Source organism: Aethalodelphis obliquidens, unplaced genomic scaffold (genome assembly GCF_003676395.1).
Source record: "Aethalodelphis obliquidens isolate GAN/ISIS:26980383/991018 unplaced genomic scaffold, ASM367639v1 scaffold29, whole genome shotgun sequence".
Lineage (NCBI taxonomy): Eukaryota > Metazoa > Chordata > Mammalia > Artiodactyla > Delphinidae > Aethalodelphis > Aethalodelphis obliquidens.
Window position 1 is genome coordinate 17,998,980 of NW_020837973.1, and position 25,742 is coordinate 18,024,721.

At 35.9% G+C, this 25,742-nt stretch overlaps 1 protein-coding gene across 2 annotated transcripts in view; it reads right to left on the reverse strand.

The window, feature by feature from the left end:
* The window catches only part of CDH12 (cadherin 12), a 406,688-nt gene that overhangs the window by 19,638 nt on the left and 361,308 nt on the right, over nucleotides 1-25,742 (reverse strand). For both annotated transcript variants that reach the window (XM_027125363.1, XM_027125364.1), the window contains 2 exons: nucleotides 25,113-25,366; nucleotides 6,608-6,744 (listed from right to left, as the gene is read on the reverse strand). In XM_027125363.1, coding sequence (XP_026981164.1) covers nucleotides 6,608-6,744; nucleotides 25,113-25,366 — 391 coding nt within the window. The remainder of the gene's footprint in view (nucleotides 1-6,607; nucleotides 6,745-25,112; nucleotides 25,367-25,742) is intronic.

The window sequence follows — 25,742 nt, forward strand, 5'->3', positions numbered from 1 at the left end:
GGGTGCGAGGTGTGCAAAAAGGAAATGTGATCAAAGTGTACAGACTTCCAGTTATAAAATAAATAAGTCCTAGGGATGTACTGTACAGTATGGTGACTGTACCTAACAATACTATATTCTATATGAGAATAGAGAGGAGATCTCAGGCTCCCTTTCTGAATGCATTTTCTTTAGCCTTCCCTACTCATTCTGGGCACCAATTGCACCACCTTACTTGTGATTTCTCATCTGGACATGAGCTTTAATACCTCTCTGCCTTTGCTTAAGATGTTTCCTCAACTTAGAATACCCTCCTTTCCTCCTTTTCAGTATCTTCTTCATCTTTTAAAGACTCAGCTCAAATGATAATTCCTGTGTGACATACTATGCTTATGTCTTCAAAAATAATTATTATTTTAATTATTTTTTCTCTTACAGAACTTTGCATTTTGGTTGCATACTTATGAATTCAACCAGATTGTTGTCTTTTTCACAAAATTTTCAGGCCTAGTAGTTAAGTAATATGGTCTCTAAACTTTCTTCACTTTTTGAAAGACTTGTCTAGTTGTCAAGAAACACATCAGGTAGGCAACTTTCTCAAATGGCTCCCAAGAATCCCCACTTCCTGATACCCACATGAGTTACCTCCATGTAATTCTTTGCCCTTAAGTGTGGTCTGGATCTAGTGACTTGCTTCTACTAAACAGAATGGGGGATCAGCGATACCGCTGATGTCAGAAATGACATCTTATCACTTTTGCAGGGGAGCAGAACTCTACTTCAACAAGATAAATCCAGGGAGTCATCTGACTCCTGCAACTCCTTCTTCTTCCCGTCTTTTTTCTCTGCTGATGCCAAGGCTGAAGCAGCAGCAAGAGCTGCAGATCTGCCCCGCGGAGATGGGCACTCTGGCCAGATGGCTGATACCCTGAACAGTGACTGATATCTTCAGGGTTTTTTCCTTTCAGCTCACAGGTGACCTTGCTGAGCCAGGCTGTCATCCACCTCCTTGATGCCCACACTGTCCAGGTTCTTCTTTATGTCCTTGAAAAAGGCATTGCCGCTAAGGGCAGCCAGCAGGGAGGAAGCCATATAGTGTCGGTAGGCAAAAATCTTTCCATATACAGGGAAATTATCAAAAAGGATTCTTCACAATAAAATCATTAGGAACTTTTGTAGCTTGAGTCTTATCTAGTAATTAACACTTATTGGATAGAGATAGCAATCTACCTACCTACAACCCTGGCACACACATAATATTGCACACATATTTCCCTATTCTCATACCAGAATGAGTCTGTATTTTATTTCTAAAATGCAAATGCACTATAGATTTCTAATAGGTAAGCAGTCCAACGAGCTTAAATGTAGGTGGATAGATCGATAGATGCCAAGGCTAACAATAATTTCAGCTTAATTATATGTACAATGCAAATGTACATAAAAATTTTTACTATAGTTTACTTTAATTATCTATGTATGTAAAAATCACCTTGACTAATTTTACTATTAACTTATTTAAAAATGAAGCCTAAGGAGGTGAAAATGTGTCCCTGTGAAATTGTGTTTTGGAGTGTGAGTCCTGGGCTCCTGTCTTAGCTTGGTCATCATTTGCTGTGTGACAAATGGAAATAAATCTCAGCCTCTATTTCTTCACTCTTACAATGTGGACAGTAATAAATTGAGTGAATGTATATAAAGCTACTATAATAGTTTGGTTTACTAATTTATAATATTATCACTTACAATTATTATAGAAACATTAGGTACTTTCTTCTCATTTGGTCTGAGAACACCATTTCATGGCTAACTATTTGGCACACAGGCAGAAGAAATCCTTTAAAAAATTCTACCAAAAAACCTATTTATTTTTGTTTAAATCCTTCATTACTTAATGACCACAGTTCGGTCAATATAAACCTTTTGCAACTTTCCCTTGGAGGCTATATGAGAGTGCACTTAAGTCTGAAGTCCCTGGAATTCAGCATAATTTGCATAGTTATAACTAACTAAAATAATTTTGGGGGTCAGTTTCTATTCCTAAACTGTCCTTAAGAACAGACTTCAGTCTTAGTTTTAACCCACAACCATTAATACTTTTCATGTAAATAATGTTCTATACAATTTATAAAAAATTAGATGAAGTTATGTTGAGCCTAAATTATAGACAATAATCTCAGTTTGATTTTCTGTATATATGAAGATGATACTACTTACATTATGTTGAAGTAAAAAGAAGCTAAAGCAAAGTAGCTCTAATGCTACATAACCTTAAAAGTTACTCAACAATTTAATCCTAACTCATAATGGTATACTTACACATAACATTTTCCGCAAATATAGCATGCAGTAAGTCTACCACTGATTTTTGAACTCTTCCACAATAGAAACAATCTATTGTCATCTGGATAATTAAAATGACCAAGAAAAGAAGAATTGTCTTTGGTATCATCCAGTTATTTTATATTTATATAAAAGTTCTAAGGCTTTAATGTAGTTATCTTTGTCTAATGATATGTGTTATAATAACACCAAAACAAAAAAGAAATTAGAAACATTTGCCTATTGGAAGTTTCTGATAATTTGAATGAAGTGATTTTGGGGGGCTTGCGTTTTTTTTAATTCTCAAGACTAGTATAAAAACAGCAAATCAATAATGCATAAAAGAATTATTAGTAGTCTAATAAAACTATTTGGACCTTGGACTATAGCAACACTGATTAATGACTGCTTTTTAATTAATTGGAAGTTGTTCAATCATTGTACCATTTCATTTCACCTGAGAGTTTTTATAGAAGGGTCAGGGCCAAAACATATGCTAGTTCAATCTGCAGTAAGGTACACTTAAACAATTATGTTCCACGTGGCAGGGCAAGTGTGGGCTATTTATTTCTCAGTCATTCACCATAATGAGAGTTTCCTGCTGAGGCTGGTTAATTTGATCATTGAAAGCAGCCTTATGTATTAAAATATAAATAAAGTTTACTTTCAAACTCTGTGAACTGAAACAAAACAAGACCAACAATAATCTATTCTTATTGCAGAATCTTTAATTACCATGTGATATATACTTAGCCTCTTTCTTTTTCATGGAGGTGTATAGCGTTCATCCTACCAGACTTCCTTGAGGGTGCTAAATTCCACACAGTAGTCTTTGAATAGACAGTGGAATAGACGAGGGGTAGATATTTTAGAAATATTAGCTTGGCAGCCCTTTTACATTGTGTGTATGTATGGATTATGGGTCTAAGTCTCAGTTCTGCATATGTCCAAGTGAGAGCCAACATAACTTATGAGAATCCACACAACGGGGTTTCCTAATTTGGATTTAGCCAAAAACTACATCCAGCAGGTCAGAGAGGAGCCAGCATGTGCCCTCATTATATTAATAATTAACAAAATACAGTTTTCGAAGTTTGAAAAATCTAAGCTTTTAAGGAACAATGACACTTGCTTGCACTGTGTGAATGCATACTCCTCTGCCATTTTCCAAATGTTTGGAGCTCAGGCTCTGACTGCAGGTAGCAGACCTGCCATGATGGGTGCCCTCACACCATGATGATGGTTTTGGTAGCTATAGTAGCTGCTGGGGAGAAAGAGGCCTTTTAGAGTTACAGTACAGAGTGAATAACTAGCTGCAGACTTTCATCTTGAGTTAAGATACTGGACCTAATACTCCTCCTTCTAAAAATATGCACATTTTGCATGTGCATTAATAGAAAGGGTAGGTCGCACAAGATAGTTTTCTAATGAAAAGTATTCTATTATGGACAATACATTTTTGATAAATAGAAATTTTTTGAATAGTCTACATCTGGTCAGTTATCACTTACTATATCCAAGTTAATTGAGAGTGACTATAATATAGTCGATAGAGGTCTTATAACCCATAAGTTAGACATCTCATTTTTACTCTATTTGTCAAAGATCTTAGAATACTAAAGTTTATTTTCTAACTATATTATAGTTAAGCTTTCCTCAGTGTTACGGATGAAGGAAATAATTCAGAGTTGAAATAACCAAAAGCATGAAAAGAATGATGAATAACATATGTAACTGTGATATGGGAGAGAAGAAAGATGCCTAGCATGAAAAGAAACTTCAGGAAAACAAGTTAAAGAGAACTGGGGAACTGGCATTTGGTTCTGCTCTCCTGATAGAATGTCTTCGCAGGCAGCTGACTGGATGATCAGCTCTCAGAACCTAACAGAGCAAGGAGGGCAGATTTGAAAGGAGACAGCATGACAGAGAAAGCATATGGTAGAGGAGCAGGCTGTAATGTACCTGTTCAGCATGACCAGGGTATATGAATTTCCTCAGGGTCTAGTGGACAAAACAGAAAGCTGGAGTTGAGAACTCATGCTATTAATTCATCCAAGAAAGCCGTCTGCTACACACGGGGACCTGGAATTAAGAAGCTGTAAGTTCTACCACTGCGTGCCCATATCAAGTTCATGGGCAAATGGGATGCTCAGAGACCCCAATACCAAATAACTCAAAAATCACATGAAGAGAGTATGTGGGCAGTCCATTTAGCCAGTCAATTTTAATCCTAGAAGCAGTGGCAACCAGGGGAGCACTCTCTGGGGGGCAGATAAGAGAGATTTATGTGATTTATGTTGCAGCAACATGGATGGACCTAGAGATTATCAAATTAAGTAAACGAAGTCAGAGAGAGAAAGACAAATATGAGATATCGCTTATATGTGGGATCTAAGAAAATTATACAAATGAACTTATTTCCAAGACAGAAATAGACTCACAGACATAGAAAACAAACTTATGGTTACCAAAGGGGAAAGAGGGTGAAGGGATAAATTAGGAGTTTAGGATTAAAATATACACGCTACTATATATAAAATAGATAACCAACAAGGACCTACTGTATAGCACAGGGAATTATACTCAACATCTTGTAATAACCTACAATGGAAGAGAATGTAAAAAAAGAATATATATGTATATATATATATATATATATATTTATACATACACATGTATAATTGAATCATTTTGCTGTACATCTTAAATGATCACAACATTGCAAATCAACTATATTTCAAAAAAAAAATCTTTAAAAGAGAGATTTATGCATTTTACTTCTCTCTCTCTCCTTTCTACTCCATTTGGAGAATCTTTACCTCCATTACCAAGGAATCAAAGTTCCAACTTATGGTGTCATTGAGTTCTTCAGTTATCTATTGTTGTACAACAACACAGGACCACAAAAATATAGTTGCTTGAGATAATTACAATTTTAGTATTTCTCCCAATTTTGTGCATCAGAATCTGGGCAAGATTTGGCTGAGTATATATTCCATTTCACATGGTAATGATGGAGGTTACATTGTGGTATTCAGCTAGCAAGCAGCCTGGCTAGAGGTTGCAAGATGGTTTTACTTACATATCCAGCGCTCTGGCAGGTATGGTTAGAAGGCTGAGCTGAGCTGGGATTGTCAACCTGACTACAACATGTGACCTCTCTAGTATGGCAGCCTCAGAGCAGTAGTCTTCTAACATAACAGAAAAGTAGTCCAACAAACAAGACAGAAGCTGCATGTTCTTTTATGCTAAATTTACCTTTAATAATCAGAATAATGTAAAAGTAATGAAATCAGCTAAAGGCATCATTAAGGCCCGGGAATAGGTGTCTGATTATGCATGTTTGGAAGCAGTTTTTGAAGATTAACAAAATTGTTTCCCATTTACACCCACTGACTTGAGACGGACCAAAAACCCCTCAACAGAAATGTTCACAGTTAGCTTCTCCCTGCACTGAAAGGTGACATTAGCTGTCAGAGTACTTGTACCAGAGGCACGAAAGAAAATAGGAGGGAAACAAAATGAAAGATACTCAGAAGGGATTTCCTCAAATCTTTCAAGAGAACCTAAGCAGAAGGACTGGTACGATGCACTTCTGTTACAGACAACTATGTTGATAGCCAAGGTCTCCACTCCCACCCTCATCTGTTACCTTTGGAAGTTGTGATAATATCCTGAATTGTCCAGCCAAAGACATAAGACCTATAATCACTCTCAGTCTAAAGGATCACTTCTGGACCAAGCAGAAACCAACACAAGGAGTAATTCCTAACAATCCTATAGATTCTGAGTGAAGAATTGCACTTGAAGAATTGCACTTAAAACTCTTGTATATTTCACAATGATGTTCGTAACAAAATACATTTTAATGAAAGGAGAGAGAGAGAAGAGGGGTGAATTTAAAAATTCTCTCTTCAATTTCAGAAAATATTTCAGAAAAGATGATTTCATGTGATGGTTATTTCCTCCTGCCTGGTCTGTGAAGCTCTCAATAATATATACAGGGATGAAGACGTGGAAAGACGGAACTCCGGTGGATTTTTGAGGTTACAGGGTGGAAAAGGATGAGATCTCACCATGAAATGCACTGCTAGATATTCATCCAGTCCTGCAAACAGGGCTCACTGGCAGCTGTCACAATTTTTCTGAACTTATGCTATGAGGAAAAGGAGCCGGTTTCTGAGTTTCCCCAAGAGACCACTTGGCTGTCAGTCCGAAAATGAAAACACCTCAGCAGGGATTCATTTAAGAGTGTGAAATCCAAAGAACTGCAGTATAACATTGATTCCGTCCATGCCATACTTACTAACTTTACTCGCAATTATGGAGAAATTATACTGCGCGGTGCTTTCTCTGTCTAGTAATTCACTAGTAGAGATGGTTCCTTCAGTTGCATCTATTGTAAAGTAGCTGTCCCCATCACTCTTCCAATCTATGAAGTACCTGTATATAAAAAAGAGTAGATGCAAATGTGCAATGATTACACATTAATCATGATGGCAGTCAGGCTAACTTGACACAGTTCCTTATTTTTCTTCCTGCAGCTATTACCTACCTTGCAATAAAGAAGAGTATAAATGACAGCTTCTTTATCACAAAGTCAGTATGCTCAAGGGGAAACTGGAAATAATGAAAGATTTAGTACTCCTGCTGTTCGTATTATTTTAGGGCCTTGACACCTTGAAAGCTCAGCAGAGACTAAAATTCTAAAGCTGACCATTGATTTCCTTAACCTGCTGAATATTAAAACTTTTTCAAGCAGTAAAATATTCCTTAATGGTGACTGTGGGAAGAGCTGGGGGTGGGAGAGGCATCTGGAAATAGCTACAAAGAACTGAGGTCAGAACACAGGTAGAGTCTTCGCTTCCATGGACAGAAAAAAAAAAAAAAAAACATGTTAGGGAAACTAAGGGGAAAATTTTTAACTGACAATGGGATAATTGTACAGAAATATTTCCCTCAAACACATATAAAAGGGCCATGGTTGTTTTATTACTCTAAATATCAGGACAACTTTCTTAAAAAAGAAAACCCAAAAAACAGTGACCTTGGCTAATGTCTCTTTATCTTCTGTATTAGCCAACCTTCTTGATAGTAACAGATGTTACCTTCTTTATGTGAAGCGGCTGGACTATGAAATGCAAGAAAGTGAATAAAAGACATATTGCATTTGTATAAACCTTTATGTAACAGTGGATATATAGAGTGATATATGTAAAATTATTTTCAAACGTATTTTCAATCATCATATTAATGGACATTTTGAAATCTTTCCACGTGCCAGGTATTGTTCTATATATTTATATATGTTAACAAATTCCCAGAACGACCCTAAAAAATGAGTATTACTAATCTCCCCATTTTACATATGAGTAAAAAAACATATGCTGAAGTTCACAAAGTTAGAAAGTTTTAGAGCTGATATTTGAACCAGGTCATCAATGTTTTCCATATAATTATTATAAGATAGTCTTACCAATTTTAAATGGATCATTTTTAAGTGGAAAAGGGCTCTGCTAATCAAAAGACTGAATGCACAATATGTTTATCACCATTTTTCTGGCCAGGGAATCAAGGTGAAGTCCTTACAAACAGTGGCTGAAACAGATGACATCATAGTAGTCAGCACATCTAAATCCCCAGGCAGACACAAAAAGTTAGTTAAGATATGTGTTTCAAAATTGCAAGTTATAATTTTGACAAACTGGTTACCTAAAACTGGGGCAGTTTGCATATCATTTTGGCGCTAGATCAAAACTAGTTTGCCTTTATAGGTGACATTTATAACTTGTCAATATTTGTTAGTAACTGATAAGATCAGCGTATGAACCAAGGTTTTTATCTGGTTTTGATATTTCTGTTGTTGATTTATGATAATGCATGCCTTATGAGTTCAATGTAACATGCTATCTCATAGAAATGCTCTCAAAAATTATAAATGAACTTAAGGTACATTTAAAACTCAAGGAGTACAAGATACAAGGAGCTTAATTCTCTCTACTGTCTGATGTCCTTTTCTGAACAAAAAAGCATCTTCTCACAATACCCCTTTTCAGCACCATTATTCAACTTGAGCACATGCCTAATTTACGAAGCAAATTGTTACTGAACCTCCTTCGTGACTATAGCATTTCTAAAGAATTGTTGGTGTAGACTAACGATGGTTGGTGTTTAATAGTAGAATTCACTAAATATTTGTGGAGTGCCCACTGTGCCCTAGACATTGTACTAGGGTTGAAACACATAAAAAGTGGTAAAGTAAGATGCCCACTAATAAAGAGTCTAGTTGGGGAAAAACATATAAACAGATGATTTTTATGCCTGGTAGAAAGACAGAAAAGACACTACAGGAGTGCAAAGAAAAGATGCCTGGTTCAACACGTATTGATTCAGGCAAACCTTCCTGCACATGGTGTGTGGCTGACATTAGAAGGCTATAAAAGGATTATTCACGAGAAGAGAGAGGCAGACAAAGTGAGGAGAGGAGGAAAGGTATTTCAGGAAGCTGCAATAGCAGTAGCAAAACCATAGAGTTTGTGTGGGAAAATATAAGCTGTTGGGAAATATGGGAAAATATCTGAAAGGCACGATAACATGAAAAAAAGTGATTTAGGTCAAGGAGGGTCTCGTAAATTCTATTAAGGAGGTGGGACATGATCTTGTGAGTAATGAACACTTCGAAACGTATAATTAGGGTATGGGTTAAGAGTTCATCACTTTTAGGGCACAGCGTGGATGTATTTGAAGGGGACAAGGCTGTTAGCATTTCCTGTAGACCAGAGTCTTGCCAAGAGACAAAGATAAGAGGCTGGAAAGATATTTGATTCAATGGGTTGTGAGTAGTTGAAATAACTAGGGCTATGCAGGCTGAAGGAAAGAAGACATAAAACATGCTAGCAGCCTTTAATTTGATCAGGACCCTCATGTGAAGCAGGTGTTAGATTTACTTGTTATGTTTCAGTGGGATACAGATAGGACAGGAAAATGGAATCTATAGAAATTAAGATTTTGGATAAGTATATCAAAGACTTTTTTTTTTTTTTTTTTTTTGCGGGACGCGGACCTCTCACTGTTATGGCCTCTCCTGTTGCGGAGCACAGGCTCCGGACGCGCAGGCTCAGCGGCCATGGCTCACGGGCCCAGCCGCTCCGCGGCCTGTGGGATCTTCCCGAACCGGGGCACGAACCCGCGTCCCCTGCATCGGCAGGCGGACTCCCAACCACTGCGCCACCAGGGAAGCCCCTATCAAAGAGTTTTTGATGTCAGAGTTGCACAGGGTCATAACGGGTTTCCTCAGAAAACCATAAAGCTCCAGGACTACTCAAATATTGACGTTGAAATAGTTGGTGCAGATGTGGTGGAACAAATTTAAGCGTGATTGGAGAGTCTGAATGTACCTTGCAATGCTGAGATTCTATAACTATTTTCCATATAGAATGAAATCTATTTCTCTTACTTTGCATGGAACATACTTTCTAATTATTGTTTCCTATTAGCACTCTGTTCTAACCTTAACAAATATATCCTACTCTGAGCTCTGCAATAAAGCCTCACTTTTCAAATATATGCTTACTTTTTTCCTAAGCCTTATTTTTAATAATAGCTTCATTCACATACTATACAATTTCCCAATTTAAAATGAACAATTCAATCATTTTCATATATTCAAGTTGTGCAGTAGGTGGTAGGTTTTAAAACATTTTAAACTTATTAGATCAAAACTTTTTCATTTAATTCATTAATTGGGGTAAGCTCCAATTTTCCAGAAATTTCACTTCTATAGGATAAAAATTGTGATGGTGCAAGGTTTATGATTTCTCCTCTGCTACTTTCTTTTTCATTAAGTGTATATTGTCTAGTGGAATGTTAATTCTTTTAATAATGTTACACAATATTTTTGAGTTATTTTCTTATTATCTGCTCTAGATGTTACCATATGCAGCTTAACTTAGATTCAAATTTATATTAACTTAATTCTAATAAAATATAGAAATGTTACTCCTAGGTAGCCATGTGCTATTATATATCTATACATATATGTAATACATATATTGTTATCTATAGTACACTGATACAGTAAAAAATACAATAAAACATTGTTACTTAGTACTTTTATTATTTTATGTCTCTTAAAACTGAAAAAAATAAAGGAAAATATTTTGGGAAGAGCTAAAGTTCTCCAATCCTATGGGCTCTCTTACCCTGGGAAATTCTCTGCATCACTGCTGCCGGCAGTGGATGGAGGAATGATGGTCTTCTCATTTTGACTCTATGGGAGTGGAAAAAGCAACATGAGGCCCTGTATTATCAGCCTGCCTGCCATAGGGCCTCTGCCCTGTGAGTGAAGTGGAGTGAGTGGAGGAAACAAACTGCCAATCTCAACCACACTCACCAGGAATTTCGCTTCTGGAAACTCAGAGTTGGAGAAGATGAGAAACGCTGGCATCCTGCCCCTCCTGGTAAGATACTGTATCCCATGATTGAGAGCTGAGGAGAGAGGAGCCATGTTTTCTCAGCCATTCCATGCAGAGTCCAGAGAGAAATCTCTATCAGGCTGAGCTGGGAGATGGGAGTGGAAGGGAAGAAACAGGTCTGGGGTCAAGTGCCACAGTCTCTTGATGTTCTTATCGTGTTTTAATAGATCTTCTTGAATAAATGTTTCTTCATTTGCTATATGCTCTTAGGAAATTTTCCAGAGACCGTATATGATTGTAATTTTTAAAAAAATAATTTTCATCATTTATGCTGTTTAACTGGGAGCATGTCTGCAGAGCTTCTCATGCTGCCATTCCTTAAGTAGAAACTCCACCAGTTTTTGGAATTCCTTTCTTCTTTTCACATTTACTCCAATTAAACTGCATGATATTATTTAAAGCTCTTCTGCACGTATTTGCATTGTTGCAAATCTCTGCAATGAATAGGTCCTTTTCTGATGCTCATAGCACTCAATTGTTTTGCAGATTTTGGCAAACATAAGACAAATTATATACATTTTGTGCCTGTGATTGTCTTTCTTACTCAAGGCCCTTTAAATTACTTGAGGTTACTTTATTCATCTATGTGTTGCCAAGGACCTGGGACGTTATTTTGCACGTTATAGCATCTGGACTTAAACACTACATTGAATCAATGCACAGATCCTATTCTTACTACCTATATAATAGTTAAATATTTCTACTTCAACCCTATTTAGGGTTTTAGGAATGTCTTATTTAGGACAACAAAAGCTTTCTGGTTTGCAGAGGACTTTCTCAGTACTAGTGCTGAATATCCTGAGATCCAAAAAACTCCTTGGTCCCAGTAAAAACTGTGACAATAGATCACCTTACTTCTAGTTAATTCTTACAGCATATTTTACAGTTTAGAAAGCTGAGTCAAACAGAATCTATGCACAATGAATCATTACACACCCACAGTTCATTTTAAATTTAGGTCTATCTGGTAATGTGTTTAAAAATTCAAGAACTTACTTATTGCATACATAAAATAATGTGCCTATCTCTGTTTTATCTTTCTATCTATCAACCAAAATCCAATATCTTAGAAGGTGAGTAAGCAAATTTCATTTATTTAGTCATTTCAGTCTAACACTGACATAGAGTTTGCATTCCATAAATCAACCACCCCTGAGAGGCAAAGAAATAGATATAGAATTAAGAACATGAACTTTCTGGAGAAAGAACTAGGGTGATATACCGGTTCCTTCACTTACCTTGTGCAGTTAGGTTAGGAATCTCGCTCCCTAATGTTTGTTCTCCTTGTCTTCTGTAAAATTTGGGAAAATAATACCTACCTAGCAATATAAAAGTAAGTGTGGTATAGACAAAATGAGATAAGATGTACCTAGGTATGGAATCATTCATGTGGGGTGTGTACATGTATGTATGTGTGTGTATATATCCTTTCCTCCCTCTCTCTTTCCACATTATTGATTATTTTGTATTATTTTTCAATTAAAAAAAAAAACTCTTCCTATCACACAAATGTGTGCTTTGTTCTAGAACAAAGTTGTGACATATGTAGCCTTCAAATTTAAAACACCTGAACTACGAAGCCCCCCAACCCCAAACACCTGAAGTACAAACCATGGGCACAATAGCCAGGCCTTATTTCTTACAATGCTGCTTTGGTTCTCATTCACTATTTTCTGGCGTCTAGTTTTTATCTCCATCACCTTGTGATGTTTGATACCCCTTCCTCTGGATGTTATCCTCTTGGAAAGCTTACTGCCTTCTTAGCTGAACATTTTCTACTCAGTAAAAACGTCTTCAGCATCTTCCCATAGCCGGTTAGGTTTTTAACACTAGGTCCTGGCATTTTCCTAAGGTCCTACCTTTGTGTAACTGGCTGATCCCTGTGCCTGACTGAATGATAAACATTAGACAATAGCCATATTCTACTGTGGTATTTTGCCCACTATAGCAATTAGGAGACATAGATAGGATGTGGCCATCAATGAACTGACAATGAAAACACTCCTACATTTCCTGGATATTTTCAGAGAAGACATGACCCGGTTATAAAGTGTCTAGATCAGTTTCAGGAGAATCACCGTCCCAGAGTTAGCCATCACTGGTTTACTTTGGGTTTGCTACAGTCCACATTCAATCTAAGGGTAGACTGATATCTTAATTGCAACTAATCACATAACCAAGCACGACCCTATGAGGATTTCCCAAGATAGACTCCCACCCATGTCCTCCAGCTGCCTTTTGTCTGTAGAAACACTTTACTCAAAGAATAAATTTAATTAGAGAAGTGAGAAAATACAGAAAGAAAGGAAAACAGTCAAGCAAGACAAAATAATGATAATACTTTGGCCATTAAACAAAGTCAAGGATCTTCTGAGCCATGTCCTTTAAGCTGTTTTGCAGATACTGAAACCCCCAGCAGGTAGAAGAAAGGAACTGCATGCTGCCCACAAGCACATAGACCCCAGACTGGTTGGAACCAGAGGGTTGATGATGCTGACTCGCAATTACCTCACTACCAACCAAACAGAAAAACGTCCAAGAGCTAATCACACACCCTGCAACCCCATTCCCTCACCTTGTCTTTAAAAACCTTTCCCTGAAAGCCTTCCGGGAGTTTGGGTCTTTTAAGCACTCGTTGCCCTGTACTCCTTGCTTGGCTCCCTGCAATAAAGCTATTCTTTTCTATTTCACCCAAAAATCTGTCTTGGAGATTCAATTTGGTGCTGGTGTGCAGAGGCCGGGTTTCAGCAAAAACCACAATATAATATAAACTGTCTAATTTGGCCCAACTCCCCAGTTTAAATGAGTATAACTTTTAGGTACATACTGTGTTTGAGTCATGTTATACTTACTTGGTGAGTAGATGAAATTCAAATTAAAAAAAGATGCTTAGGATAGATATATGATACAAATCTATAGTTCATAAAAAGTATGCACAGTGACTGTTGATAAGAAACTTGTTTTAACAATTCAATGGAAATCAAAAATTAATGCATTAACTTAATCTGTGCAGACCACTCGACAGAGAACAATTTTATTATTTTTCTGAAAATGAGTTTTCAGAAATGCCTTAAAGTTTTGTTCTCTTCATTAGGTAAACACTCCCTTAAAATTGTTTCTTTTAAGTTGCCTAATAGCTTTCTCACAGTTAATGGAAAAGCTAACTTTGACCCTGTCCCAATTCTCAAACACATTTTGTAAAATAGTACTTGATGATACAGAGTACTTTAAAAGTATTACAAAAAAATAAAAATAAAAAATAAAAAAATAAAAGTATTACATCTCATTTTTTAAGCAATAATAATGTTAAGAGTAATGACTCAGGTCAAGGTAGGAAATATTTTGTCCAGGTACTAATAATAGATCAAAATCTCTTTACTCTTCACTCTTTGTTAGTGTTTGTTTTTTAAATTTTTTTTTGGTCTGGTGACAGATGACTAAATGAAAGAAAATTCAGTTCAATTTATTTCTATAAACACTTTACTAAGAATTTAAGCCACATACAACACTTAGATTGTAATTGCTTCATCAACATCGCAATTAAATTGTTTTCTGAGGAATCCTAATATGTTTCTCTCAAACTTCCTTAAATAGTAGTTGCTAATTTCCTACTAGTTCCTTTTAGTTTTGTTTTTTCCTAACCCTCCTCCTCATTCTTATTTTCCTCATCACAGATTACATCTTAGTTTAGATAGCTCCGTCGTTTGGTTTAAATGTTTGATGAGAAGTTAAACACTAGATCAAATTATTAAATTAATAAAGGCAGAACTATTCTGTCCTTAAATTCTATTTGGAAGCATGTGATACGAATAAAATAGCTCTCTAAAGAAAAAGAAATACACTATATTCTACATATTATTAAAATCATAGTTGCTATACTTTTCCTCAAAGTTGCTTATGCTTTCCTCATTCTGGGAGTCTTTTTTTAGTTATTTTTTAATAGTCATATGTGGTCTGCTGACTGTGTATGATCTTACGTTTCTAGACGTTAACCCTCGTCTGCTCCCAAAGCTTTACACCTGGCCTTTGGTTTATTTTTCAGAGACCTCAAAGCAGCTTCCTCTAATGGAAAGAAAATAAAGTTTAGGCAAATATTGATTAAATATGGGCTCTGCACAGGGAGATCAGCTCGGTGCTTTGTGAACACCTAGAGGGGTGGGATAGGGAGGGTGGGAGGGAGGGAGATGCAAGAGGGAAGAGATATGGGGACATATGTATATGTATAACTGATTCACTTTGTTATAAAGCAGAAAATGACACACCATTGTAAAGTAATTATATTCTAATAACGATGTTAAATATATATATATATATATATATATATATATATATATAAAATGGGCTCTGCGCTTAAGAGCTTAGATAGCAAGCACGTCATGGCAGTTTTCTCATTATTAAAAATATGGACAATAATACCTGGGTAAATAGGTAAAGAATGTGATTATGCCTTTGCTCAAGGTCTTCCCATGAAGCCTTGCCAAATTCTTGTAGGAAGCATTTATTGCTTCCTTATTACAAAATTCTATATTCTTTCATCTTATTTATCTATTTCAATTTGTATTAACAGTCTTTCTCAAATGAGAAGAGCAAAATAATTGTATTTTGTTTTCATGATTATACAGAAAGTTTCTTTAGAGTAGGATTGAATTTATTGTTCTATCCATAATATCTTGTACTTGCCTGTATGCATTTAATTATTTTATAAGGACATCTAACTTTTCCTCTTAATAATGACCTGATCACACTCACACATGGAAATATTTGTTTTATATATTTTCAGTATTTAGACATATTTATTCTGAAGTCTTTCTATATAGCTTTATCACAACTGTTCCCTTGAACTGAATCAAATGCCTGTCGTTCCTAATCAAGTTGGATTTATTTACTGTCACTGGAGGCCACGGCCAAATGTCTCTGAAGAAAGATGCCATTTTAACTAGAGTCATTTACCATTTGATACCCAAATATGGACACCATATTTGAAAGAAAACTTTTATTTACTGTTTTGTTTTGGTTTTTCTTTTTCTGGTAACTGATTTTTCATTTTCTCCTGTGATTATCTACTCTTTAGCTCATTTTTCTCTGAAAATTACTCACATTCTCTTATTAAATAATATGGGGCAGCTTATAAACTGGATCCTGATTATTACAATATTTTCCATGGAGAAGGATTTATATCTATTTATTATATATTTAAAGTAACTAATCTTTAAAAAATCAAAATAATTTAAAAATTTCAAACAACTGTGAGAAAGGGCTATTCTCTAAGAGCATGTATATAAATTATAGAGAGAAGGGAAACAGCTATGAAATTTGCACTTACATAGAGCACTCAGCACTTTGAGAGAAAGCAAAGAAACTTAACCTCTAGCAGGTAAAATGTAAACCCAAAACATTTAAGTCAGTAATAAAGATCACAGACTTAGACATTCCTTCATTCTTAGGAGCTATGTGAAGCATAACAAGATAGCCTCAAAAATAGTTCACCATCGTAATATCTGGACACGCAGCCACTGTATCATTAGAATACTATAAAATATCTTAAAATAAAAGCAAATTCATCATTGGCTACCAAGATCCAATCCTCAAAAAAATTAGAGCTGTAGATCTGTATCACAAATCCACTGGATTTTGTCAATAAATTCTTAGTTATGTCTAAATCTTATAAGGACTTTGTAGTTGTCTAGAAAAATGAAAGGTAATAAGTAATAAGATTTTTTTCCATATGTACAAAAAATGTCAACAAAAGAACGGTACATTTTGTTTCTATATTTCCAGCCTGAACAATGTCAATTTTCTCATAGTTGAATTAAACATTTTTCAGATTTAAAGTTATTGTAAGGTTTAAACCAGGGAAACCTATGTAAGTGTATAGAATTCTTGCAGGTATATAATAAGGCCCATAGTTATCATATCTTAAAGAATCAAATATTGTACATTTTTTACTGTCTTGTTTTAAACTTCTATTTTTTTTTAGAAGCTACTAAAAACTATGAATTTATTTGTATTTTCAACAATCCTAGAATTACAAAGCAACTCAAAAACCCAGATATATACTTAGATTAACCTTTAGCAGTAGAGCAATTAGTATTTTGACATTTAGAATCTGGCTGCTTATGTTCAAATTATTTTTCCATCTTTACTGAAGACATGATTGGGTCTTCCTGGGCCTCAGTTTATACCACTGTAAAATAATAGCTGTGATGTTTAAAGAACTGTGACCAAAGGGATCAGCCCAAAGACACATACAAATAAGTTATTACAATGTCACTATATGTTGTTAGTTAATTGCCACTGAAGCAAACAAGAGTAAACTTGTTCATCTTGGTACATGTTCCTTGCAATAGCTCCTCTTATGTTGATCATCAATGAATACATCATTCAAAGGGGAAAACAAAATAAGTTTATTCACAAAGGAATTTCTCATTCTCCACAATTAAGTTAAATTCTCCATCAACAACTTCTCAAATGAGTTACTCTTAAACATTCAGTTGGTATAAATGTACAGGGAATGCTCTTTTCTCCAGTGCAAACAAAATAAGCAGAGTATACTAGTAAAAGTACTTCCTTTCTTTAATATTGTTCAACTGCAAATACAATCCCATCGTAAGAAGGAGATTCTGATGGATAAATAATTTGATAAGCACCTGTAGGAAGCTTACATATCGTCAATTGTTTCACTGGAAGTGGCTTCTGCTGAGTTTCTGGGCAATGGTTAAGCAGGAAGATTAAGGAGAGATTACAGATATGCAAATCAAGTCATTGATATTAAACAACTCAGAACTAGCATTAAAAAAAATCTGAAAATGAGGTTTACCAAATCTCAACTCTTTTCTTTACCTTTGTGCCACAATTCTATTCCCTCCAATTAAAATAGTTTCTCATCCTCTATTTCATCTCCTTCATCTTAGACTTTTAAGAATGTATATTTTGGAGAAAAGTCCTTTACCAGATGTGTCTCTTGCAAATATTCACAATGTGAATGCTAACTGAAAGAGATAAGGTAAGCAGTACTCAAAAAGGATTAACAATTTTATCTTAATACCTATATAACCTTATGGGTAAAATGTTTTTTCCCAATTGCTATCAGAACTTTCAGTATTTTTTTTAAGAGAACAAGCCATAACGGGCTTCCCTGGTGGCGCAGTGGTTGAGAGTCCGCCTGCCGATGCAGGAGACACGGGTTCGTGCCCTGGTCTGGGAGGATCCCACATGCCGCAGAGCGGCTGGGCCCGAGAGCCGTGGCAGCTGAGCCTGCGCGTCCGGAGCCTGTGCTCCGCAACGGGAGAGGCCACAACAGTGACAGGCCCGCGTACCATAAGAGAACAAGCCATAAGAATAAATTATTTTGCTCTCTGTTAAATAATAGAAACTAGAATTTGAACGAGTAATTAGAGTTATACCAAAGAAGTAACTGGACTCTACATAAGAAAGCATTTTTAAAGCTCACCTTACAAAAAACGTGTTCATCTCTTTATCAGAAACTATCTTTCATGAATTACTTAATTAATTCTAAGTGGGGATAACCACTGGCATTTAACAACAGCTAGGACTAAATACCACTGAAAGAAATATTGTAAATTTTTAGATCATTTGAAAATGTATAGAGAACATAAGTAGATAAAAAATGCAAAGAATGTACAATAAAAAGAATAGAGATATTGTGTACAAATGGTAGATATGGAAAGAAAAAGCAGATAGAAAGTTATATTATAAAATATTTCAAAGAAACTACAGGAAAAAAATAAAAAGGAGTGTGGAATTTAGACATTGCAGTAGTAGCTAAACATGTTAACATGTGGGGAGTTTGCCCTATTTGACTTTTTCACAACTGTGCTACACTTAGAGTTTAGGACTCGAGAGAGAGAGAGAGAGAATTATTTTTTGAAGTTGAATTTTGTATAATGTCTACTTGCAAATGCACTGATAGCATTTAGCTTCCATTAATTCTATTTATAGAAGCTAAGGAACCAAAAGGCCATTTTACCAACAAAAAAAAAAAAGAAGAAAAAGAAAAGTATATCCCTGACTACATTGTGATAAAATAGCAGAAATTAAGACCTATAAAGATTATATCCAAATACCCTGGTCTACAGACCCTTACAAAATAAAAAGACCTATTATATTTATATATCTAGGTCTAGGTCTAGATCTGCTTATAATCAAGTAAAAATTATAAATGCACACATAAACATACATAAACATTCTACATTTCATTAACCAGTTGCTTTATATATTAGGATAAATACATCAAGAAAATTTTAAAATTAAATTAATTTTGCATATAGTATTTTAAAGAACAAGGAAATATTCTTAACTCTCCAACACCCTTTCATTTTCTGGTTTTGAAGATGGTGGTTAAAAAAGTAAATATATATTTATGCAATAAGCTAAAAATGACAAATACCATGATAGAGTTATATAGTGTCTTTAGTGAATATGATAGATGTGTAAAAGACAACACTGATAAGAAGAAAGAGAAGTGAGTTAGAATAGCAATGAGGATGCATGTGGTTTTGCCACCTAAAATGGCAGAAGTCTAGGATGAAGGCCATGAAATAGAAGGTAAGATGCTGTTTTAATTGGATGGAATTTAATTCTGTGAACAAAGGTAAAGAGAAAAGTAGAGTTTTGATGACCCTCATTTTCATATTTCTTAATTCTAGTCCTGAGTTTTATAATATTTCAGGTTTGCATATCTGTAATCTCTCCTTGTCATCCACAGGTAACCATTGTCCAGAAACTCAGTGCAAGTTAGACTCAGTGAGACAATTGAGTATGTATAAGCTTCATACATGCTCTTAACAAGTAATGCATCCATCATAATCTCTTTTTTACAATGAGATTGTATCTGTAGTTGAGAATATGAAAGAAAGGCAAACCTTTTGTTGCTTATTTGTATGCACTGGAAAAAAATAGCATTCTTAAAACTGAGCAATATGAAAACAAACAACCCAATTAAAAATGGGTGGAAGGGGCTTCCCTGGTGGCGCAGTGGTTGAGAGTCCGCCTGCCGATGCAGGGGACACGGGTTCGTGCCCAGGTCCGGGAAGATCCCACATGCCGTGGAGCGGCTGGGCCCGTGAGCCATGGCCGCTGAGCCTGCGCGTCCGGAGCCTGTGCTCCACAACGGGAGAGGCCACAGCAGTGAGAGGCCCACGTACCGCAAAAAAAAAAAAAAAAAAAAAAAAGGATGGGTGGAAGACCTTAACAAGCATCCTACCAAAGAACATATATTGATACAAATGGCAAATAAGCACATGAAAAGATGCTCCACATCATATGTTATCCGGGAAATGCAAATTGAAACAACGATAAGGTACCACTACACACTTAATAGAAAGACCAAAATCCAGAACACCAGCAACACCAAATGCTGTCAAGGATGTGAAGCAACAGGTGCTCTCATTCATTGATGGTGGGAGTGCAAAATGACACAGCCACCTTGGAAGATAGTTTGGTGGTCTCTTACAAATCTCAATATACTCTTGTCATCTGATCCAGTAATTGCACTCCTTGGAATTGACACACAGGAGCTGACAATTTATGTCCAGGTTAAAAACCTGTAGATGGATATTTATGCAGCTTTATTAGTGATTCCTAGGACTTAAAGAACACTCAAGATGTTCAGTAGGTGAGTGGATAAATAAACTGTGGTACATGCTGACAACAGAATACATTTTAGCACTAAAAAGAAATGAGCTATCAAACTATGACAAGATATGGAGAAAGCTTTATGTAAATAGTAAGAGAAAGATGCCAATCTGAAAAGGCTACATACTGTATGACTCCAACTATATGACACTGTGGAAAGGCTAAACTATGGAGACAGTGAAAAGGTCAGGAATTGGTGTGGGGAGGGATAAACAGAGCTCACAGGATTTTTAAGGAAGTGAAAATACTCTGTATGATATTACAATGATGGATACGTGTCATAATAAATATATTCACAGACTGTACAACACGAGGAGTGAATCCTAAAGTTAACTATACACTTTGAATGATTATGATGTAAATGTAGGTTCATCACTGCAATAAATGTATCCCTCCAATGGGGGATGCTGCTAAAGGGGGAGGCTATGTATGTGTGGTGGCAACAGGCATATGAGAAATCTCTGTATCTTCTCTCAATTTTGCTGTGAACCTAATCTTATCTAAAAAATATACAATCTATAAAAAATTTTAAAAATAAAACATTTTATACCGATACCTCATTTAATTCCTACAAAAATCTTGTTAAATAGGAGAAAAATAGAAAGCGAGCAAGTTTTCAAGTTTTTAATTTTTACCATTTCATTTAATTAATATTTAAAGTAAATTATATGTGTTGCTCTAGGATATCACTTGATAAGTGGGGCCTCTGTTTCTTCTCATTCTCTAAGCTTGTTTTGTATTTGAGCTTAGGTTTTTGTCCACAAAACAAGATTTCTGGTGTATTGGAAAGGGCCCTCAAATGAAAATCAGCTACTCTGATAGCCTCCTAATCCACGATGAAAAAATCAATTTCAAGTGATACAAAAATGTTTCCAAAAGTGCATTGACCAGATATGGAAAGTACAGACCAGATATGGAATATAAGATAATTTTAAGTGGGACTCATTTAGACATTTATGTTTTAACAACCAGTTATTAATTATTTTATGTATTACTTATGATAATTAATAATGGTTTTCTATGTATTAATCAATTTCACTACTTGATATTACGTGATGGGTTTTGGTTGGACATATCATCAAACAAAAGGAGGTAACTTGAAAAATAAACCATTCAATTGTTCTACTAAATACTATAATAATTTACACATGGACGTTTATATACATAAAATAGATTTTAGTTTACTTTATCAGTCTCTTATCCAACCCATCTTACATGGAGTAGGTTTAGAATGGAATTGTCCATTTTCTCATTTTATACAGAAAAATACTTTGATTAAATTTTATTTTGAAATTCATTCATAGGATAACTAAGATTTTTAAATATTTGGAACAAAAGAAAAATAGCACATACTGAGCAGAATTATCCACTGAAATCTCTCTGTAACTTAAATCACTTATATCCAAAACAAATATTAATTTCCAATGTAACTAAATAGTCACCTGTTTTAAATTTCATTTCTTAAGAGAGTGCCCCACCTCACTAATGGTAAGTACACTCATTATACTCCTATTGGACTCACTAGAAATCATTCCCATGAACTATATAATAAGAGTGTCAAAGGATATAGAATATTAGAGATAGGAAATCAGTTCATCTAAAGGCAAAGGCTAGAAACACAAAGGAAACAATAACTAGAAATTAAGCTCACAACAAGAGGGGACAGGATACGGTATATTTGGGGGCATTACACCTAACTGAACCTTTCTTCTAAGGTTTTGCAATCCCTGGTTAATGTCATTGCTTTCTGCCTCTTTGCTGTGCTCAGTGATGATGAAGTAATAATATTTATAAAATACCCAGTGGTGTGGAATAACCTAATCTTAAATTAATACCTTCCACAATAACCCTATGAAAAGGGTAATGCAGAGCAGTAAATGCAGTAAAGCAAAGGAAGACAAAACAAACAGAGCATACCTACACATGCCAAGTAACTTGTCATTTTGATGCTTATTTTTTATAACATATTTTTACTATCTTTCTTAAGTGAGCGAACATGCTTTCAGACCAAGAAGAGATGATCCATACCCCACATTCCTCAACTGACATGATTCAAGTTTATTGTTTACTCCAAGAAAATGAAAGTAAGACAACTTTCATGTTGATTCAAAAGCTCCTCTGTCTTTTGACAACCCCTCACGGGGATCAATTAAATCCATCTCTGTCTGCAGCTTCAGTGAGTCAGGCTGCTGCCCATTAGAAAAAAAGACTGGGGATACTATTTCATTTCACATAAAGTAGCACTTGTCAGACACTAGTTTCTGTGACATCAAAAACAAACAAACAAATAGATAAAGAAAATAGGCTTGTACCTGGACAATTTCTCTAAAATGTAGCCTTCTTTTATTCTTCACACCAGGGTCTTGATCTAATCATTTTCTTATATTTAGAAGTTTGTAATTCTCACCTTACCTTTACTGGGTGGTATTTTTTACTTTTCAACTCTCCAATTTTTTGGTTTTAAAGTATTTCATTAAAATAATATTTTATTCATATCTCGACCTCATCTTGCTATTATCAGTATACAAAATTGAACATATGGACTTCCCTGGTGGTTAAGAAGCCGTTAGAGCCCTGGTCCAAGAAGATCCCACATGCAGCAGAGCAACTAAGCCCGTGAGCCGCAACTACTGAGCCTGTGCTCTAGAATCTACGAGTCACAACTACTGAGCCCCCATGCCACAACTACTGAGCCTGCACTCTAGAGCCCGCAAGCCACAATTACTGCAGCCCGCATGCCTAGAGCCTGGGCTTCGCAACAAGAGAAGCCACTGCAATGAGAAGCCCGCACACTGCAACGAAAAGTAGCCCCTGCTCGCCACAACTAGGGAAAGTCCACGTGCAACAATGAAGACCCAATGCAGTCAAAAAAATAAAATAAAATAAAAATAAAGCAAAATAAAAAATAGTACATATAGTAAATTAAACAACTTAGCATTTTCCCTAAGATATTGTGTCCCACTATGTCCCACAATTCTCATCTATTGAACTGTAGAGAATTTCAATCCATGTTTATTTACCTTTTTATTACTTTTTTACAGCCTTCAATATTTCTTCCATTCTGTTTACATTCTTGAAATTACCTATGAATCCACTCAGCAGGCATTTTCCACTTTCACAATGACCAACAGCACACTCAGGGTGTTCAGGAACAAGATTGATGAATGATGACAGATTAATGTATAACAACTACTAACGTAGCAGATTCTTGAGAATGGCCCTGTGAACACTGGTAATAAATAGACTTCTCTGGAGTTTAACTGACAGTGAATCATGCTGTAATATGAGCATGTAGAACAACTTGAACCCAATGAGGAAATGAGTCAGCATTCAACCTGACATGTAGGGGCACTCAATAATTGTTCTTTTTCTTCCCTTTCCCAAGACAAATGTGGTTTTTTAGTTCTTTCTTGATCACAGACATGCTTCAAGAAGGAAAGTGTTCAGGCGACTTTGGGGGATGGATTCAGACAAATACAAAGAGCAGAGCTTTCATGCTCTCAAGCCATATCCTGAAATTTTTCTCTGTGCTATGAATGTGTTGAGAATACCGCTGAAAGGATGCTTTTTTTTTTTTAACCATTAATTACCCCATGGCTTAAAATCTTGTGAGATATATGTCTATGTATTTTTCCTATGTCGACAGAGTGGTGTTTTGCTTTAAAAGTCTACTTAATGTGTTCTTTGGTTTGGATTTTGCATACTATAAGCTTCAACCCTTTAGAGTTAGAAGATTTGGAACAAATCACGTCTCTCTCTCTCTCTCTCTCTCCTTTTAGTTTGCACCTGCTAATTCCAGATCCCAGTCCTTCCCTCCCCTACACCCCTCCCCATCGGCAACCGCAAAGTCTATGAGTCTGTTCCTGTTTTGTACGTATGTTAATTTCTTCCTCCCCCCCCCACCCCGTTCTTGTAGGCACGTGGGCACCTGGAAGGGATTAAGCATACAGAGGAAGCAAAGTTGAATCAGAACAAGTCTCAAAATACGTTGTAGGATCGATTTATAAGGGAGGAAAAGGGAATCCCACCATGTTTCAGCAATGCAAGTGGCATTTATGGCGGGGGTGGGGGTATTTTCTTACTCTTTCTTATTCCATCGATTGCTTTGTTGACTCACTACCAAGCAGCCTTATGCCAGTAAGGAACTTCTTGAAAAGTCTGGGCTTTGAGCAACTCCACAATGCCTCTTACCTTAAGACTAACTCTAATTATGCTTCCATCAGCATATACAACTGCCACAGTGAAAAAATGAGCTGCAAATTTAAAACGGTAAAACAATCTTTTTCAAGCACTAACTTTGGGTAAGGGACAGAGATTTTAGAATAATTGAAAAATGTATTATATATCTATGATATTTCAGGCACTGTGAAAGTATCTTAATATCGTTATTCGTGAGAATCATCCTTTTAGGCTTACTATTAAATCCCTTTTGTGGATAAAAAAATTGAGGTTGACCAGCATGAGTGACAAGCCTAACATCAGGTCACTACTAAACCCTGTTGCAGGGATTGATATCAGATGTTTTTGTTTAAATCCTATGTTTTTTCTTCTATTCTTATACTTACTATGTAAAGTGATTTTCAAGCATTGTATTCTCTAAATAATTCATGCAAGCCTGGTCAGAGTGTTGTTTTATTTTCTTTCTCTTTCTGACACAGAAAAGAAAACGTTTCTTTTTCTTACCTTACGGCACTGCTGCCGACATCGAGGTCTTGGGCAGTGACGGCGCCAATGATGGTCCCAACTGGAGTGTCTTCGTAAACCTCCATGGTGTAGAGGGGCTTGCTGAAAACCGGCGGCTCGCCCACATCCAGCACGCTGATCTTCACTGTGGCAGTGTCCTTAAAAGGGCCCGCAGAGTGATACCGGTGGTCAAGGTGCAGGTTGGAGGCCTCTACTTTAAAAGTATAAGCCTTCTTTGTTTCAAAATCCAATGGCTGTAGCGAGGACAAATCAAAAGTGAGGAGATACATTCATATAGGATGTGGCAACGATGGTGGACAGAGTAATTTGCAAGTTAATATCAAATGGTCATTTTCCTTTAATAATTAGTGGGTAAGGGAAGTACAAGTTAAACATTTTAAGAGTCGACCAGTTGTAGAAGTGTCTGGGTAACTTGTACATGTCATCAGCTGCATACATTTAAATGACATGCACACATATGTACTAGATAGGGCTTATTCCTTTCACGTGAGTGGTTACAACTGCAGGAGATCAAGTACCTATTAAGGATGCTCTTATCCAGTACTGACATCTGGTGGAATTAAGCAGTAATTAAAAGTACAACAAAATTGAAATGATACTTTTAGATTC